Source organism: Wasmannia auropunctata, unplaced genomic scaffold, assembly GCF_000956235.1.
Source record: "Wasmannia auropunctata unplaced genomic scaffold, wasmannia.A_1.0 LD336052.1, whole genome shotgun sequence".
Lineage (NCBI taxonomy): Eukaryota > Metazoa > Arthropoda > Insecta > Hymenoptera > Formicidae > Wasmannia > Wasmannia auropunctata.
In genome coordinates this window covers 263,117-280,899 of record NW_012026838.1, presented here as the reverse complement: position 1 = coordinate 280,899, position 17,783 = coordinate 263,117, and the positions used below count along the sequence as shown (strand labels likewise).

General features: G+C 34.9%; 4 protein-coding genes and 1 pseudogene across 5 annotated transcripts; 2 read left to right on the top strand and 3 right to left on the bottom strand.

The window, feature by feature from the left end:
* Positions 1-1,207: 1,207 nt before the first annotated feature.
* Positions 1,208-4,401, bottom strand: LOC105451375 (annotated as a pseudogene).
* A 169-nt stretch (positions 4,402-4,570) lies between these two features.
* Positions 4,571-5,590, top strand: LOC105451373 (probable NADH dehydrogenase [ubiquinone] 1 alpha subcomplex subunit 12). Its single transcript, XM_011691782.1, has 3 exons — positions 4,571-4,745; positions 4,947-5,029; positions 5,212-5,590. Exons 1-3 carry the CDS (start codon positions 4,651-4,653, stop codon positions 5,451-5,453), a joined length of 420 nt encoding a protein of 139 aa, XP_011690084.1. The 5' UTR covers positions 4,571-4,650; the 3' UTR covers positions 5,454-5,590.
* Positions 5,591-5,674: 84 nt separating this feature from the next.
* LOC105451371 (protein TBRG4) lies at positions 5,675-8,878 on the bottom strand. Of its 2 annotated transcripts, none has more exons than XM_011691781.1 (10): positions 8,713-8,878; positions 8,441-8,585; positions 7,899-8,300; positions 7,599-7,748; positions 7,252-7,497; positions 6,992-7,133; positions 6,818-6,901; positions 6,584-6,745; positions 6,252-6,330; positions 5,675-6,025 (listed from the first exon to the last, which is right to left on the bottom strand). In XM_011691781.1, the coding sequence occupies exons 2-10, from the start codon at positions 8,579-8,581 to the stop codon at positions 5,797-5,799; spliced, it is 1,635 nt and encodes a 544-aa protein (XP_011690083.1). In that variant the 5' UTR covers positions 8,582-8,585; positions 8,713-8,878; the 3' UTR covers positions 5,675-5,796. The 2 variants fall into 2 exon arrangements, with proteins under 2 accessions (XP_011690083.1, XP_011690082.1); XM_011691780.1 differs by having other exon boundaries at positions 8,748-8,878.
* Positions 8,879-9,635: 757 nt separating this feature from the next.
* Positions 9,636-11,931, top strand: LOC105451370 (pyridoxal kinase). The gene is made up of 7 exons (XM_011691779.1): positions 9,636-9,993; positions 10,494-10,593; positions 10,718-10,861; positions 10,940-11,060; positions 11,209-11,351; positions 11,427-11,606; positions 11,694-11,931. Exons 1-7 carry the CDS (start codon positions 9,901-9,903, stop codon positions 11,804-11,806), a joined length of 894 nt encoding a protein of 297 aa, XP_011690081.1. The 5' UTR covers positions 9,636-9,900; the 3' UTR covers positions 11,807-11,931.
* Positions 11,932-11,971: 40 nt separating this feature from the next.
* Positions 11,972-17,315, bottom strand: LOC105451369 (DNA-directed RNA polymerase III subunit RPC2-like). The gene is made up of 9 exons (XM_011691778.1): positions 17,066-17,315; positions 16,553-16,707; positions 16,292-16,465; positions 14,728-16,205; positions 14,041-14,633; positions 13,710-13,965; positions 13,463-13,627; positions 13,265-13,395; positions 11,972-12,875 (listed from the first exon to the last, which is right to left on the bottom strand). Exons 1-9 carry the CDS (start codon positions 17,069-17,071, stop codon positions 12,492-12,494), a joined length of 3,342 nt encoding a protein of 1,113 aa, XP_011690080.1. The 5' UTR covers positions 17,072-17,315; the 3' UTR covers positions 11,972-12,491.
* Between the last annotated feature and the right edge of the window lie 468 nt (positions 17,316-17,783).

Here is a 17,783-nt window from a genome sequence, read left to right as displayed (position 1 = left end):
ACGAAAACGGAGAAAGCGATTTAAATATTTCTGAATTTTATTCTAGTCTTTTTTTAAATCAACATATTAAATATTCTAAAATTAAATAATTCGATTAATTAATTAGTTGAAATAAAAATACAGTGTACAGTATTTTTTTATATTTCTACATCAGAATGGACATGTAAAGTATAAAATCATTTGAAATCATGTTTAATTAACACAAAGAGCACACACACAGAGTCTAAGACTCAATAATTAACAAATTAAAAACATGTAATATAATAGGCTACAAGCCTATAAGTTAGCTGTTTAATGCTCCAATATGTGTATATAAAGTCGGTTATAAAACAATAATAGTAAATAAACGTTTCGGCTTTTATCAGATCATTTTCAACGTTCGCATAATTTAAATAAAACGCATTAAATTAAATAATATGGCTAAACGTCAGTTGAGTTTTAAAATGTAAAATTACTTCTATAAATTATAAATTACGAAATACAAATTTCGGATTAATTTGTAGAAGTAATTTCACATCATCTTAGAGCTCAACTAGCATTTAAATGTATTATTTAATTTAATACGTTTTATTTAAATTATGCGAATGTTGAAAATGACCTGATAAAGGATCGAAATGTTTGTTTACTATTATTTTAACAAAGATCAAATATAGAAGACAATGTTGAACAATCAAAGATGATAAATGCTGCAGATTCACAGCCTATTTAGGAAGATATAGAACCGTAAGCATCATTGACCTTAATAATTACTGAAATGTTAAAATAATTATGCAAAATTAAATCAATATTTACACATGTTTTATTTACCTTGGTTTATTTATATAAATGAATTATAAAGGATTATATAAATTTCAAAGGAGATATTTAATATTTAAAGCTATTTAATATCTATATATTAATACATAATACATTTTAATACAAATTTAATACCTATGTATTAAGACGAATATTAAATTTATTTATTATCACCCTTAGGCCGGAGGTGCACCGGAGAGGATATCGGGTAGAAGTACAACCCCCCTCAATCACCCCGGCACACTGCCCGCCAGCGCGCCCGCTCGCATATCGCTCGTCCCGCCTCGCGACAAAATGGGCACTTACGACACGCATCCACGTTTATTCGTTCGTGATCGGCGGATTGGCGCGAACATCTCGACGCGCGTGGAGTTTAATTAAATGATTGAATGACTGATTGAAAAATGACTTCTAGTTATATTATATATTTTTATTCTGAAGCCATTTTGATGCGATTTTCATGTCAAGATAATTTGTGCTCTGGGTATATAATAACACATTTAAATATTAACGTGAAATATAAATACATTTTATAAGTATTTAAGGCACATCATGTATTTTAGTGTATTTTGAAAAATTTTCTCAAAATCATATATATCGTTTTTGAACAGTGAATCTTAAAATTTATTATTCATTATCGCATCGTATTCGAATTTTTTGATGGTTAAATGTGTATAGTTTTATCGCCACTGCTTAAACGTGAAATAAAATGTCACAGTTGCTGAGATCAATCATTTCCAGTTTAGGACAGCTCACAAAAAGTAAGTGACATATTTCAGTTGTCTATAAAGTTGTCTCCGTGCTTGACAAGTCTAACTGTTTTAATTTTTTGCAATGCTCTCAAATCACGTTCGGTGAGATTTTCACAATCGGTCAGAATTTTTTCCAAATATTGACAGGAGGAAAGCAACCTATGTAAGCTATCGCCAATTTCGTCGTCCCTGTAAATGAAAAATATATTATATCAACCCTTCAATCAACAAACAGAAAAACGCAGCTGTTTCAAGTACAAGAGAAACAAACATCATTGCCAATTCATAGTTGGCGAGTCTTAAGTTTGATTTTTCATTCCATAAATGGATTTTAAATTCATATTTTAAAAGCGCATAATAAGACACACGTATTTTAAAAAATTATGCACATATGTACCTCCAAAATGTACTAAAAGTCACTTCTCGTAAATTCTTGCAGCCAGCGAGGGCATCAATACCTGACGGTATAATATAGATTCCCCATGAATCTATACTTTCCAAATCTGGACATGAGTTTTTCAATACCATTGCAACTACATGTACGTCCAAACCGGAAACCCTTCCTACGTGCAAGTGACGCATCCGTGGATTTCTTTGCAGTATATTGCAAAGAGTTTGAGTTTTTATATGTGTTGAGCGCAAATCTAAACGCTCGAGAAACTCTAAATTTTCAAGATATGAGAATCCCTTATCCTTTATCCAGTCACATCTATGCAGACCCAATTCTAAGAAAAATATACGTACGAAAAATATACGATCATATAATTGACTTATAATCATAATAATCATTTATATACATCATTTGTATACATACCTTTCATATTTTTGCATATCTTCGAGATTTTAAACATGGTGGAGTCGTCGATATGTGAGCAGCAATTTAATCGTAAGTGTGTTAAGAGACTACCGCAAGTATCAAGAAATTTTTCAAAATCCGAGACAGAAAATCCGTTACACCATGAAAGATCCAATCGTCGTAAATATTTACATCTAGGTGCTAAGTAACACAATGCCTCTGCATTAATAATGTGCCAATATGGTTTTAAGTTCAAACTTGTGTAAAGCAGAGGATCCTGTGTTAAGTTATTGAAATGTTTATTCACTCTGTTTAAGCGGCATAACGACTTGAAATCTAAGTAGCTTAATATTATTATCATTATTTCATCCTGCAAGGTATAATATGAAATTTTAATAAATGGAATAAAACGTAACAATAAATATCATTATGAGTAAGAAAGACTTCTTCGTATAGTTTACAGGAAATTCAGAAAAACTGCCACGTGGTAGCTTCTTGGATTCATCTAAAGAGACATCTTTCAACGTTGGAAGTTTTTCGGATAAGAAATCCTGCATACGCCTATTAGACGCCTCTTGAGGTAATCCTAGCTGAGACGCTGGTTTGCTCTCGTGAAAATTCGCTACCACATCACTACAAATAACATTCATACAAACTTACTTTAATTATTAAAAAAATAAAAATAAATAAATATCACTTAACATTGACAAATCGCAATACCTTTGACACATAATGCAATATTTGTTCAATGTCCTTTTAAGATGGTTTATATCTGATTGTGAGTGTGCGTTTATATAATCATAATCGCAAGATTCATAATCTGGTGTCAAATTATGGATGTCTTCATGGCAAGGATACTTATCGTTAAAGCTCTTCAATAGACTGGTTAAATTCTGTTTGTGAGACTGATCTTTAGGAATTATTAATGTTTCTGTACCGGTAAGCAATACACGACGTAGCTCTGTGTAACGGTTCAATAAACTGTGGTTAAACTCTAGTCTGACCATATTGGTACTAAAGTTACATGGTTGTAAAGGCGGGGAAAATATCCGTGATGTCGATGAAACAATCTGAGGTGGTCCATTCCACAAGAGAAACCACCGATTTTCAGAATCTTGTGCCCAAATTCGAATTATACTCCCAGGATTAGACTGCTCGTATATAGAAACTCGGATTGGAAATACAGTTTCATCAAACCTGATATCTTTAAAATAGAAAATATAATTATAATCTCTCCCTTCAACAGAAACAGATCTTTTTAAACCTCTTACTTATTACAATTTAAGTATTACCGATATAATCTTGGCTCACAACATCTGTATTATTCTGTGGCATGTAATCAATTGCTCTCGAGGGTGTTTTGGCCCACCATGGTCGACCAGTTACCTGTATTTAAAAAAAATTCAAAAAGTGTCAAATACTATAAAATTTGATGATTGTATTAAATTGCTATTATTAGGAGTTATATTTAGTTCATGAATTTCATATTCTATGTTAATTCTTATCACATTTATTTATTATTGATTTTATAAAAAGTTGCTTAAAAAGTTACGAATAAAGGAATGAGATAACCATTTCAAAATTCCATACTTGAGACAGTTTATAATCGCCTTCTAGACAATAACATTATGATGCAAAGATACATACAAAGAAAAATGAACATAAAATAGTTTCTTCAAGTATATGAATTTCATTTTCCGCTTTATTAGCGCCATAATTATGGCTGCAAGCTGTGCCACGCAGAAAACTAGAGCTGTATATTTGTTCCATACATTGGTGGATAAAGTTAACGTGATTTCCCTCGCCTATAGGTACTCTTTCAAAATATGCATTGTCTCTGATATTATCAAAAGGATAATCCATATTCCTACTCTAAGACAAAAAAAATTGATTATTAATATATATATCTTTCTTACGGTATGTGCTGCATATTTTAATAATATATAGCTATTATACTGTAAAAATTACTTATAGAGCCTCTTGCAGCAATAATCTTCGGTAACCGCACAAGTAAATATCGTTTTTACGTCAGACGTAAAAACAAGATATTAAACAATTGAACGTTTCAAACGTCAACGTACCATAGTAAACCAAAAATCTTACCAACTGAGAAAAGTAAAATTATTTAGCATTGGCAAGTTGGTCGCGACCGGTGTTACGAGTTCTGATTGGACATTCAACGGCATTTTTAATATTTTCTAGTACTATTGCGAGACTGCCATAAGCCAGTCATCCGCTAGCTGCTGAGCGTTATCTGTCACACTTCGCGCTGCTTCGCGCTTTACTCGGAAGTAAACATCAGTAAACATGGCAAAGTTATTGGGGTTGGATAAACTCGCGACCTTATTCCGTGCGATACGCGACCATGGTGGTATTATCGGTTCCGTCAAGACGTTGTTCAGGTACTTGGGCGGTCACACGTTGTATTAGCAATACAGCGAACGTTCCGAAATGCTACCACTGTCATTTAGGCATTGTGTAACTCTGCGCTATTTTTGCGCTTGAGCTCGGTTGAAATTTTACTGATGTATCACAGGCACTTCTGCAGATCAATCTTTTTCAATATAAATTAATATAACTACAACAGCAAACCGATTTCACAGGGTGGATGAGCTGAAGAGCGGTACCTTGATCGGAGAAGACAAGTATGGAAATCGATATTATGAGAACAACACGCATTTTGTAGGTCAGTTCAAATTAAATACATTATACTATAGTACAAGTACGAATATCAGATCTACGAGTATGAATGTCTACATACATCGAGTCGTTTTTACCAATCCATTTTGTTGAATTTCTAAAAGATGTATGATGTCAAAGAAATATAGATGCTTGTTCATTAATATCGTGTCTACTCATTCTTTATAGGTCGTAACAGATGGGTGATATATGCAGAGAAAGTTGGATTTAATTACGATGGTTCCCAAGTCCCAGCCGAGTGGTACGGTTGGTTGCATTACAAGACAGATTTGCCACCGCACAAAGACCCGTCCCGACCAAAGTACAAGTGGATGATCGACCATCAACCAAATATGAGCGGCACTGATAAAGCTTACATGCCCTACAGCACCACGAGACCAAAAATCGAACCTTGGAGGCCATCCCAGTGACAAGCTTCGTTGTAGAGACAACGAAGTGAGAGGCATAAAGAATAAAACAGCTGATTCATAACGATAGTGAAATATTAATAAAATATTATTCAGTGTAAATAGTTACTATCAAGATAAAAGGATTATTGATGTTTTAAGAAATGAATTTTTATTTGTCCTTTTTTTTTATTGGTTTGCAGCATGGTAACGTCGGCGGTAATAAAATAAAGATATGATTTTAGTAACTATAAGTATAACATTTAATTAATTTCCAATTTTGAAACACATAAGGAACAATAAAAGCATCTATATACATATTTTTTAAATATTTATTTAGATTTTATTGGACTAGGCCAATACTGCACTATACTGATTTCATTTGTTTTACTGACTTCTCTTGAACACTATTCATGCACTGCTTCAGGTATTCAATACGTTTTTTAATATTGTCCTGTACACTGAAGTTTTCATAAGAAACTGTTATGATCTCGTATCCTCTGGCTTTTAACAATTGTGTGTATAAATATATCGATCCTACGAGATCGTTCTGTCCTATGCAATAATCATGGTAATCGAGCACCATTATTGCTATCCTGAAATAATCACATGATTATCAAATTTATGTTTCGTTGAATCGTAACGAACATAATGATTAAATTTATATTACGTTTAATGTTGAAATTAACGTAAAAAATGTTTATTATTTTGAAAAATAAGTTCATATATCTTAACTTTTATTAAATTACAAAATTTTCATTGTTTTACTGTTGAAAACAAAATTAATGTGTAGCTTTTTGAATTATATAATTCAACACGTACCTTTGTACATTATTCGACTGTTCATTCCAATCTTCCACTTTTACAAATTTATATTCGTCATTTATGCGATATTCTGCATCTAAAAATAATCAAATATTCTTTTATTCAACAAAATATTACAATACTTACTCCAAATTTTATTTTGTTAAAAAGAATGAATTAATACCAATATACAATTTTGCAGAGTTTATTTAGATACCAATTCATGTTTATTCACGTATAAATGAAATGTAGCACTTAACGTAATAATTTTTTTCACGCATCTGCAATTTCAAAATCGAACTCTACGATATTATATTGGTATTAATTTTTTATTTATTAAAAAGATTTACCTAACAAAAAGCCCATGTTCGTATCAATATTTGTTTCAAAATAAGACGAAGATGGTAATATTTCCGTTAATGTTTCCAACAATGCATTTATGTACATTTGCTTTTCCTTTGATCTAAATATAGATACATTGTTAAATTCTGCATCTTCCGGTAAAAAAGGTCCTGTAATTTAAAACAATAATAATACTTAGAATTGTTAAAAGTGTATGAATACATCCGTTTTCGAATATATACCTTCATAATCCTTCAGTATAAACTGTGCAACGGCATTGATATTTAATAATTTTAACATTTTCGATACACTCAGCTGTTTAGAGCCTGTATAAACATAATAAGAAATTAATATTATTAATAAAGTGGCAATGAATCTTAGGATTCATAGAACAGTATTTAACAATAGATACAAACTGTTTAATTGTTTTACAAATTTAGGATCCAGCACGAATTCTGCATGTTTTGGTTGCATTTCATCTAAAGCTGCTAAGGACCAAACAATATCCAACCATTCAAGCAAAGACGTTTGATGTGGGCTTGCATGTTGTACAAATTTCTAATTACAAAAATTAATAAATATGTATATTTGTATCAGGGAAAATGTAATTTTTCTTATGGTCTAAGAGAAAATGTTTAAAATGCGATGGAACATACATGGTATTTTCTCAATATACCTTGATAAACGAGTTTGCTTTCTGCGATTTAAATTGTAGAGCCGCAAACGTTTGTAGTATCGATGAATAATCCAGAAAGTTGTACTCCATCGAGTTCTTAAAGAACGTGTTACAGAACGCATCAAGTAGATTCACATTCTTGTAACGCAGAAATCCGAGTGACGTTATTATGGATTTGTTTATAGCACAGTTGTTGTTTTCTGATATACATCCCAGTAAGTCAGATGTGATTTTTTCCAACAAGATCTATTGCACACGTTATTTACAAATTTGATAGGATCTTTTTTTCTTTTATATATAGGTACATATATATATATATATGACTCAATATAATATGAAGTGCATACCTTGTCTGGAAAATTGAGTACAGCCATGCTGTATAACAAAGTCGCGCACTGTTTTACATCCAATGCCGTGTTGTACTTCACAATATTGTAGGACAGCATCTTTAATAGCGGAGTATTTCTCTTTCCTTGTTCCCTCAACGACGCTATCACCTTCGTCATATAAAAATACATAAATACATACATTCAACATACAAACGTCGTGCCTACTGTAATTACAGATAATTGTAGCGTTGCACGGATTCTCGTGTAAAGATACATTAATGTTCAAGCATATTAAAAATGTACAAATGTCATACTCACTGCAATCATTGCAGGCGTAGATAACTGGGAGTATTTTAACAGATTACTCGATGTCTCTTTTAAATTGCCCTGAATTAATTTCTTCAGATGAACAAACCTTCCGTCAGCCTCGACGTCTTGTGTCTGCGCTTTCCCACTGTTTATCTGATTAGTTATGCTCGATAGCACCTTCAGGGCATCACTTTTGGGCAGGTTTGGCAATACTGCCAAGTTCAGCAAGTCATTTATAGACGTGGCGGCTTGAAATTGTTTAGAAAATACTGTATTGCCGTTACTCGACCGTATACTGCTGTCGTCACTCTCTTTTGTCGTATTAATTATCGTCTGGACACTCTCCTTAGACTTATGCACCTCTTCCTTCTGCGAGACGGCTTGCGTACTTGAGAACTTAGCACTGTTGTCCTACAAAATAAACCACCGATAGTCTCTCTCTTTCTCGCCAAGAAGTTGCGTTAAAGTGCACGCATAGAAGAACGAGAAAGATAATTATCAGAGCTCGTCGAAGAAAAGAAATGATTAGGTCGCTGTCAACGGCACTTTACATTCTCAGACGCGGCGGGTTGCTCGCCGGTGGCCACCGTGCTGGAGTTGCAGGCCACGAGGGCGGTGAAACGCCAGGACGAGCGAGGCGTCAGCCTGGTGGTCGCGTTGTACAACATCGAGCTGAACTGCAGCATTGCCATTAATCTGCAAAATGGTTATTTATATAATATTTTCGCGATTGGGGACACTCGCCGACGACAGATACGAGCCCGTCGATTTCGCGTCACTCGCGCAAAATATTACGACGGCACGACCGCCGTATGCGACTTACGTGACTTACGAGCGGGTGTAAAGAAAAATAATTACCGCGAGAATAAATGATTATTGATAATTATCGTGAATTGTGTCAAGTTCGCATCAAATATATTGGGTACGACGGGTATGCATATTTAGGTTAGACGATCACCATGCACCCGGTCATGGATGAAGAGAAGTTCAGAGAGGTTCGAAACATTGCGAGTTCGAGATTTCGAGATAAAAATCGCGCCAGACGTGCTATTGTTTTCTAGCAAAATTTTTCGATTCGAAAATATTTAAAAAACAATTTTGTCGATAAACGTTGCAGCGAATATAATAATAATATCATGTACGATTTTATGAAATTACTCGAAAACGTGTGATCTAAAGAAAAATTTATGAAAATAAATTTAAAAAGTAGTCTAAACAAAAATATCTCTCAGAGCTCTAGATTTCCAACCCAGAAATTAATTCTTAATTTTTTTCATTATCTTTATGTATTATATATAATTATATATTATATATATATATAATACATCTTTATATTATATTATATATAATATATTTTTTATCATATTTTTATTATTATAATTTCTTCATTTTGAGTGAAACTTGACAAGGATTTTTATGTATGAAATTTATTTCTGCTCTATTTTCTTTACATTTGTAAAATAAAACAGATATTATATGTTTTGCATGAGTTATTTATATATATATATATACATATATATATATATATATATATATATATATAATTATATATTATTCTATTTTATTTTAAAGTACTTCGTAATGCAATTACAGTATATAGATGCAAGGGACAACTGATAAGAAATACTTTAGAACATTTCAGAGTTTCTCAGGGGTCCACTGTCGTCAAATCACTGCACTGTGCTGACGACAGAGAGTAGGATACTTATATTTCACGCATGGTGCACATGATGTATCATTTTACATCCTTGATGTATCCTTGTTTAACATTCGATGAGCAACAAGAATAAAATGACACATCGTGCGTTTCACGCGTGAAACGGAACGCAGTCCAGATGACAGTCAAACAGATTGCATAAGCAACCTCGAGTCATTCGATTGTGGCGCAGCCGACAGCAAGTGCCAGTCGTATACGAGATACAATACGTACGGTACGTGCAAGTCGCGCTGATCAGCGGGCGTGAATTATTTACGAGCAGGTGCATCAGAGACGCGAATCAGCTGATCAGCCATGTGTTCCGCGAGGACGCCGCGCATTCTCTCGATCCAGAGTCACGTAGTATCGGGATACGTCGGCAACAAGAGCGCTACTTTCCCGTTGCAGGTGAATTCCGTGGAAGAATCTATAGCTCGTGACTTTTTCCTCTCATCGAATTTCTCTCGATCTTTCGTCCCTTCAATCCGCGAATTTTTAGCGGCAAAACCGCGATAATCGCGATATCGCTAAATTATTTTTTCTTGCATAGATAACTATGTAAGCCACGTGGGGCATTAGAAATAAAATTTCAGATAAAATATACGAGCGTTAGAGATAAAATTCCAGATGAGATGCGAGCATTAGAGATAAAATTCCAGATAATAAGATGCGAGCATTACAGAGATAAAATTCCAAATGGCGAACATTATGCATATTATTATTTATATATATATTAGTTATTAACTTGATATCTTCTTGAGATCCTTTTTGATTTAAATATAATTGTAGCTATGTAAATAATTTGTTTTCGATAATCTACTGTTTAAAACAGCTTAGATTCTCAGTATAACAATTGAACAATTTTACACACTTGAAGCAAGTGAATTAAGAGATTTTGCATTTTTTAGTTATTAGGCTTTGAGGTCGATGCAATTAATTCAGTACAATTGTCCAATCATACTGGCTACAAAGCATTTAAGGGCCAAGTGCTCAATGATAAAGATTTAGGTAAGATTTTCATGGGAAGTAGATGATGCAATCATTTTTATTTTGAGCATCCAAATATATATAATATATATAAAGTCTACATAAATATATATGTAAATTCTTCTAATTATAATTACTGCTTCAGAGGATCTAGTTGATGGTCTAGCGCTAAATGACTTGGACAATTATACACATTTATTAACTGGATACATCGGTTCTGCCTCTTTCTTGAAAAGAGTGGCGTTATTAGTCACAATGTTGAAGGCCAAAAATCCAAATCTTACTTATGGTTCGTTATTTTTGAATTTTCATGCGACCAAATTTTTTTTCATGAATTACATTTAATTACACTTGTTCAATACTATAGTTTGCGATCCTGTTATGGGTGACAATGGCAAGTTGTATGTCCCAGAGGCGTTGAAAGAAATTTATAAAGAGGAGATAATACCGTTGGCAGATGTGGTAACTCCAAATCAATTTGAATTAGAGTATGTATGATATCCTAACGTACAACAACGTTATTAATTTTATATATTTTAAATCGATCAATTTCACAATTATATAAATTGCTAATCATTTTTAGAAATTACATATATTCTCATGATCATTTACGTATTGCTTTTTTTACGTTTTCAGATTACTCACAGATGAAAAAGTTACCAGTATGAGTGAACTGCAAAATGCGATTAAAAAATTGCATCATAATGGACCAAAAACTGTTGCCGTGTCGTCGACTGATCTTAGCGACAAATTGACGGCAGTAGTAAGCACGACGAAAGGTTGATTATGCATTGCAAGATAAGATAAATTTTGAAATGATTGTAGATTTGCATAACGTTTTTTTTTGTTTTCAGATAACACATTAATAAAAGTAGATATTCCAAAAATACCAGCGACTTTCACGGGTTCGGGAGATCTCTTTGCCGCATTATTTCTTGCTCACGTGTACCTGCAAAGCGACATGAAAGCCACCATGGAGAAAACTATAAATTCTTTATATAGCGTACTGCTTAATACGTACGAATATTCTAAAGGTAAATAATATATATATATATTTTTACAACGCGAAAAAATATGTCAGTATTATTGGCGTTATTGCTAACACAAATAATTGTTTGCAGTGTATGTCGAAGATATCGAAGCGCAACCGGCTAGAAAAATTGAGTTGCGACTCATACAAAGTAAAGACTGTATTGAAAACCCAAAAATTCGTCTATTTGCGGAATCCTTATAACATACATGAAATTATAGGAAATAGTGTTAAGGAAATGCTTACCAAAAAAATGTTGCTTACCAAAAATGTAGCCTTTTTAAATTTTGTGAGGCTATATATGTATATACATATATATATACATAGTTTATGAAAAATTTTATCTTAATGATAATTAATTACATGTTAAAGGTGCGACACATTTTAATAATTAAACATTTGTTAAAATGTAGCCTAGTACAAGAACGGCCGATTAAAGGTCGATGGATTCCGGGTTTAATTCCGATCCATATATACCGGTTTATAAGAAGCTGATTGAAGAATCAAAGATAGCGAATGAAAGAGTATGTATGTTGTGAATGATAACCCGTACTGGGAATCCATTTATCAACTACTTATGGCATGAACTAAACACTTGTTAAATAGCATTTACAATAACATGGAGATTTCTCCGATGATCAAACCCCAAAGAGACCAATGTATACGTCTTCCAAAATGTACACAACCAATTTACTTGAGTATGTAATCTGTCATAGGCTTGTATGACAGATATAGTTTTTAATTTGAAGATTTAAATAAATTCGAAATCATCCGAAAACTTTGTCCCCATGCATTGAACCAAACTTAAATTATACTTGATTAAAATTCTCTTGAAATTCTTTAATGTTATTTATTTATATTTATATTAAATTTTTTAAAAAATATACAATCAATCACAATAGTCCTTCAGGGATAAACGAGGTACTACATTCATGGACTGCAGTTCTTGGAACAATAATTTACAAGCGTAAGGCATCGTTATCGTAGAGACGGAAGAGCTGGATTTGCATCTCTGGCACCAACCGTTATATCCTATCAGACCGCATTTATTACAAACATCAACTTTAAAAGCATCGCTCGATATCATGAGTCTCTCTACTAATAACATGCTAGCTCCATAACTAATTAGACAGTCACGCTCCATTTCACCCAGTCGCAGACCACCTTCCCTGGAACGTCCTTCTGTTGGTTGACGTGTTAGAACTACCCTAGGCCCCCTGGCACGAGCGTGCATTTTGTCTTGCACCATATGTTTCAATTTTTGGTAATAAACCTACGAATTTCATTTTAAATGTTATACAGAGAAACATCAAATATATTCATCTGTTTATCTACGTTATAATTATATAAATTATTTTGAAAAATAAAAAAAAGATTTAAATCTTGTCAAAATAATTTATAACGTAGATAAACAGATGAATATATTTGACGTTTCTTGTATAACAAAAAAAAATATATATATAAAATTATATATATATATATATAAAATTTATATATATATATACATATATATATATGTATATATTCTTTAATGTATCTGCTATTCATAACAAAAATAAAAAATTGTGTATTTACTTATTTTCTACTTGTTTAAATAAATTTCTTATTCAGATGACTAAATCAATTTAAATAGCAATCTTTTTATCTAAGAGAAAAACTTACTGGTCCGGAGTAGACGTATCCTGTCAACGGTCTCCCAGTCATGCCGTCATAAAAGAGATCTTTACCTAAGTAATTAAAGCCATTTTTCGTCAAATCTTCACAAATGTCTTCCACTTTGGCATCACTGAACGCTGCAAGATGAAAACAAATAAAATTAAACATGATCAAACAGATAAGTAGTTATCTTTTAAGATGTACCTGTTGCATCATGAAATTTTCCGTTCAAGACGCCAGCTTTGCCGGCAAGTACCTCTATTAGTTTGCCCACCGTCATTCTAGAAGGAAAGCCATGCGGATTCATAATTATGTCGGGACACATGCCATGGTCGTTAAACGGCATGTCTTCTTGCTCCGCGATTAAACCTGGAATGGACATTGATTAAGGCACCGGAGATTAATACACCTTGTATTTACATAACACGAAAATATCGGGATAATATTGTACCTATAACGCCCTTCTGCCCGTGGCGACTACTGAACTTGTCGCCAATCTCCGGTCTCCGAGTTTGCCTTAGTAACAACTTTACTAGAAAGACATCGTCTGCGTTACTAGATACGATCACTTTTTCTACATACGACGGCACCAAGCCTTTATACTGGACTTCTGCGTTCCGATATTCCGTTTGCGTTTGTTGTTCATTGCCGGAGCTCACGGGGGCCATAATCTCACTCGGCGCCGGTACTTGTTTATTTACCAATATCTGCAATACGACACAATATCAAGTTTAATGTAAGGAATATTTAATATTCCGTTAAAAAGAAAAAGAGATACTTACAGTCCTATTTTCCACCATTTCACCAGGTGCTATAATCCCGTCGCTATCGAGTATTTCGTGCTTTGGTATAGGTTTCTTAGTATTGGCGTCTATCGACGGTCCCATGATTCTGTCGTGCTTTCGATTGGAATATGTCTTCAATATACATTTCGAGTTTCGGTACACGAGACATCTCCCGTATCCTCTGTCGATGGAGGCTTTGTTGAAGATCAACGCGTCCTCGATATCGTACCCGCTGTACGACATCACGGCGACGATCGCATTTTCGCCGGCTGGCAATTTATCGAAATTGATTAGGTCGATCGCTCGAGTCTTCACTATAGGCTTTTGCGGGTACACCAGATTGTACATCACCGTGTCGATGCGATTACGTTGATTGTATCCTATAGCCCCCATGGCCTGTTTACCCATGGCGCACTGATAGGTGTTTCTCGGGCTCTGATTGTGATGCGGGTACGGTATCAGTCCCGCGCACACTCCCAACACTCCGAACTCCGCGATCTCCAGATGCGTCGTGTCGTCGTTGAGCTCGGACTCCGTGCACGCGATTAAACTGTCGTTTTCCTCGTTCACGTCTAAATATTCGATCAACCCTATAAAACAGTTGGCAAACGACAGAATAATCAGACAGCTGAAAAAGAATATGCATATATGTAAATGCAACAAAATTGTGCCTGAATTGTTTACCGTAATAAAGAAAGTCTTCGAATGACAAGATATTCCGTTCAAGATCCTTTATGTGCTTTTGCTTGACAAGAGACTTTCCGTTCTTGACGATGATGCACGGCCTGCACAATCGCCCGCCGTCGGAGCTGATTTGAACGCACTTGTGCCGATGTTGCGTGTATATCGATACGAAACTGTTGATGTAGCCCTTCCTGCGCAGCAATCTGAACTGACGCACCAGCTTCTGATAGTTCTGCACGATGCCCACCATGATACCGTTCACGAAAACCGTATACGTACCCCTGTCAGTCAGCTCTTCCCCGGCGAGGGTGTAAATGTTCTCGACGCCGAGATTAAGCACCAGCTTTATTATCGGCTCCTCCGGCACCGCCGTGGTGATGTGGGCCATCAGAGCCAGGTTCTTCACCAGGCCGCAGGCTTCCCCCTCGGGCGTGTCGTTCGGGCACAGCATACCCCACTGCGAGCCCTGCAACGATCGCGGACCGGAGACCTTCCTGGTCTTCTCGAACTGGGAGTGGACTCGCGTCATCATACCGAGCGCCGAGATGTACGACAGCCGTGACAGCACCTGCGTCACACCATGCCTCTCCATTCTGAATCTCTTGATCGTCCAGTTGCCCGACGATATAGCGAAGGCCAGCCCGTTGGTAATTATGTCGTGCCTCATGTGTTTAGAGATGTCGAACGCCGCTGCTTTCACCTTGGGTATGTTCTTATTGGCAACGTTCTTCATCTCGTAATTGAATCTCTTGAACACATCCTCGAACATCAGGGCGAGTAGGGAGCCGGCCAGTTCCAGACGTTTGTTACCGTAATAGTCCTTGTCGTCGATCAGACTCCGGTCGGACTGCGCGTTTATGACTCTTCTGATCATCAAGGCGAGATACAGCGCCTTCGGTCTGAAATTGAAATCGACAACGGGTACGTGAGACAATATGTTCGTCGCTAACGCGTCTTTCATCTCGTCGGTCACACGATTTTTCGTGACGTGAAATCTCATGGTCTGCCGCCGTTTGTTATTGAGATATTTCAACGCTTGGTTCTGCGAAAAGATGCCTATCTCCTGGCAATCCTCCAGACTAGCTGCAAATTTATTCAGATATATCTCTTGCGTTCCGACCATTTGCATGATCTCCAAGTCGCTCACTATCCCCATAGCTTTGAAAATGACGGTGATCAGTATGTCGTCTTGGAACATATTGTGCCTTATGTAATATCTTCCACCTTTACCCACAACGTTCGTCTTGGTCTTCTTCTCGTGGGTAAAACTGTTGCACGCCGCAACAACGCAGTCCTTGCTGTCCTCCTCCAAGATAATCCTATTCCTAATCATTTGTTCTTGTATCAATATAACCTTCTCCTGGCCGTTTATGATGAAGTAGCCACCGGGATCAAGCGGACATTCGTTCATTTTGGCCAACTCGGATTCGGATTTTTTAGTTAGCACACAGTTAGAGCTGCGCAGCATTATCGGCATCCTGCGTACATTTACAATTATATTAATGATATTGGTGTCTTAATCATTTGTATCTATTACTGTGCATTCTAATCTCAGTGCTCTTACTTTCCGATGAACTTATTTTTCTTTATTATTCGCTCATTATTTCTCACATATTCAATATCTACTAGAATTGGGGCAGAATAATTTAAATCTCTTAAACGGCATTCGTGCGGTGTGGTTGACCGATCCACATAGCCATCCTGAACGTCAGGCTTGCCTACTTGTATATCTAAATATCTGGAAAGCGAGGGGAAAAAAAAAGTTTGCTTAGTCCGTCCTCCACAATTGCATCGTCCAAAAGTATATGTATGACATTGCTCTTACTTTACATAAAAATGTGGATCCTCGTCGCTTCGAACCTTTTCATTTGCCTTAACAATGTTCTTGATCTCTTCGTTAATGAAATAGTTGTAAGAATCTATGTGTTGCTTCACTAAACCCTTGTTCTGAAGAAACGCCGCCACTAATTTCCATTGATCCTGATAATATAATATGTGTAGTATTTAATAATTAACAATAGTTAGAGCCGTGTGAGCGCAATGGAAGAAATATTGGGAACAAAAATAAATATACGGATCTTTCAATCTATCTCAGAAATTGTGTAAGATTCCACAGTACACGGTCCCTGATTGACTGAAATTCTTATATTTATTTCTGTTCCTAACATTCCTTCCGTTGTGCTTAACACTTTATTTATTATCTAATAGTGAATTTAAAAAATAAAAAGAGAGAGCAAAACAAGGACGTAATCTCCACTTGACAGATCAAGTTCTACGCTTTGTATTAATATAAGAATTTATATATTTTTAAAAAAAACGACACATGTCATGCATTTACCTCCATTTCTTTCGTTCGCGTGTTCTTCACGACTAAGAAAATTACATTCGATAAATTGATGTTTTTCAGCTGTAATTCGGCAATGAAGTCATCCACGTGGTCGGAGCAGATCGGAGAGGAAAGCAATGTGCAAATGCAACAAATTGACAAAAATCTCTTCCAACAATTCCGGCGCCGGTAATAACCTCTATAAACCGCTAGACGATAACGCTTCCATATCCACAAAACGTAAACGTTGAACTACGTAGCCATGTCCGTGAAACTGTTCGGTGGATAAATTGTATATGTAACTACCGCGCGCGTAATTTAATTTTTGTCTTACAAAGTATCGATAATACAGATCTTGAATATAATTAATTAATATAATTAATATAATTAATCTAATTTAATATTATATAATTAATTAATTTAATTTAATTTAATATACCTAACCTAATAACTTAATTTAATTTAGTAAATAAATTAATTAACATAATTAATATAATTAACCTAAGCTTTGATATGTAATATATTTATTTAAAAAATTTCTGATATATAGACATGCACGGCGTGTCATTTTTGTCTTTCTGTCTGAAATTTGAATCGCACAAAATTCTTTTTTCGTATTTACAATTTAAAAAATATTGCTTGACAATTCATCGTACATATACATTTATATAGCTAAAAATATAATCTACAATTAAATTAATATATTCACGTAACGTGCCTCATACCGCAT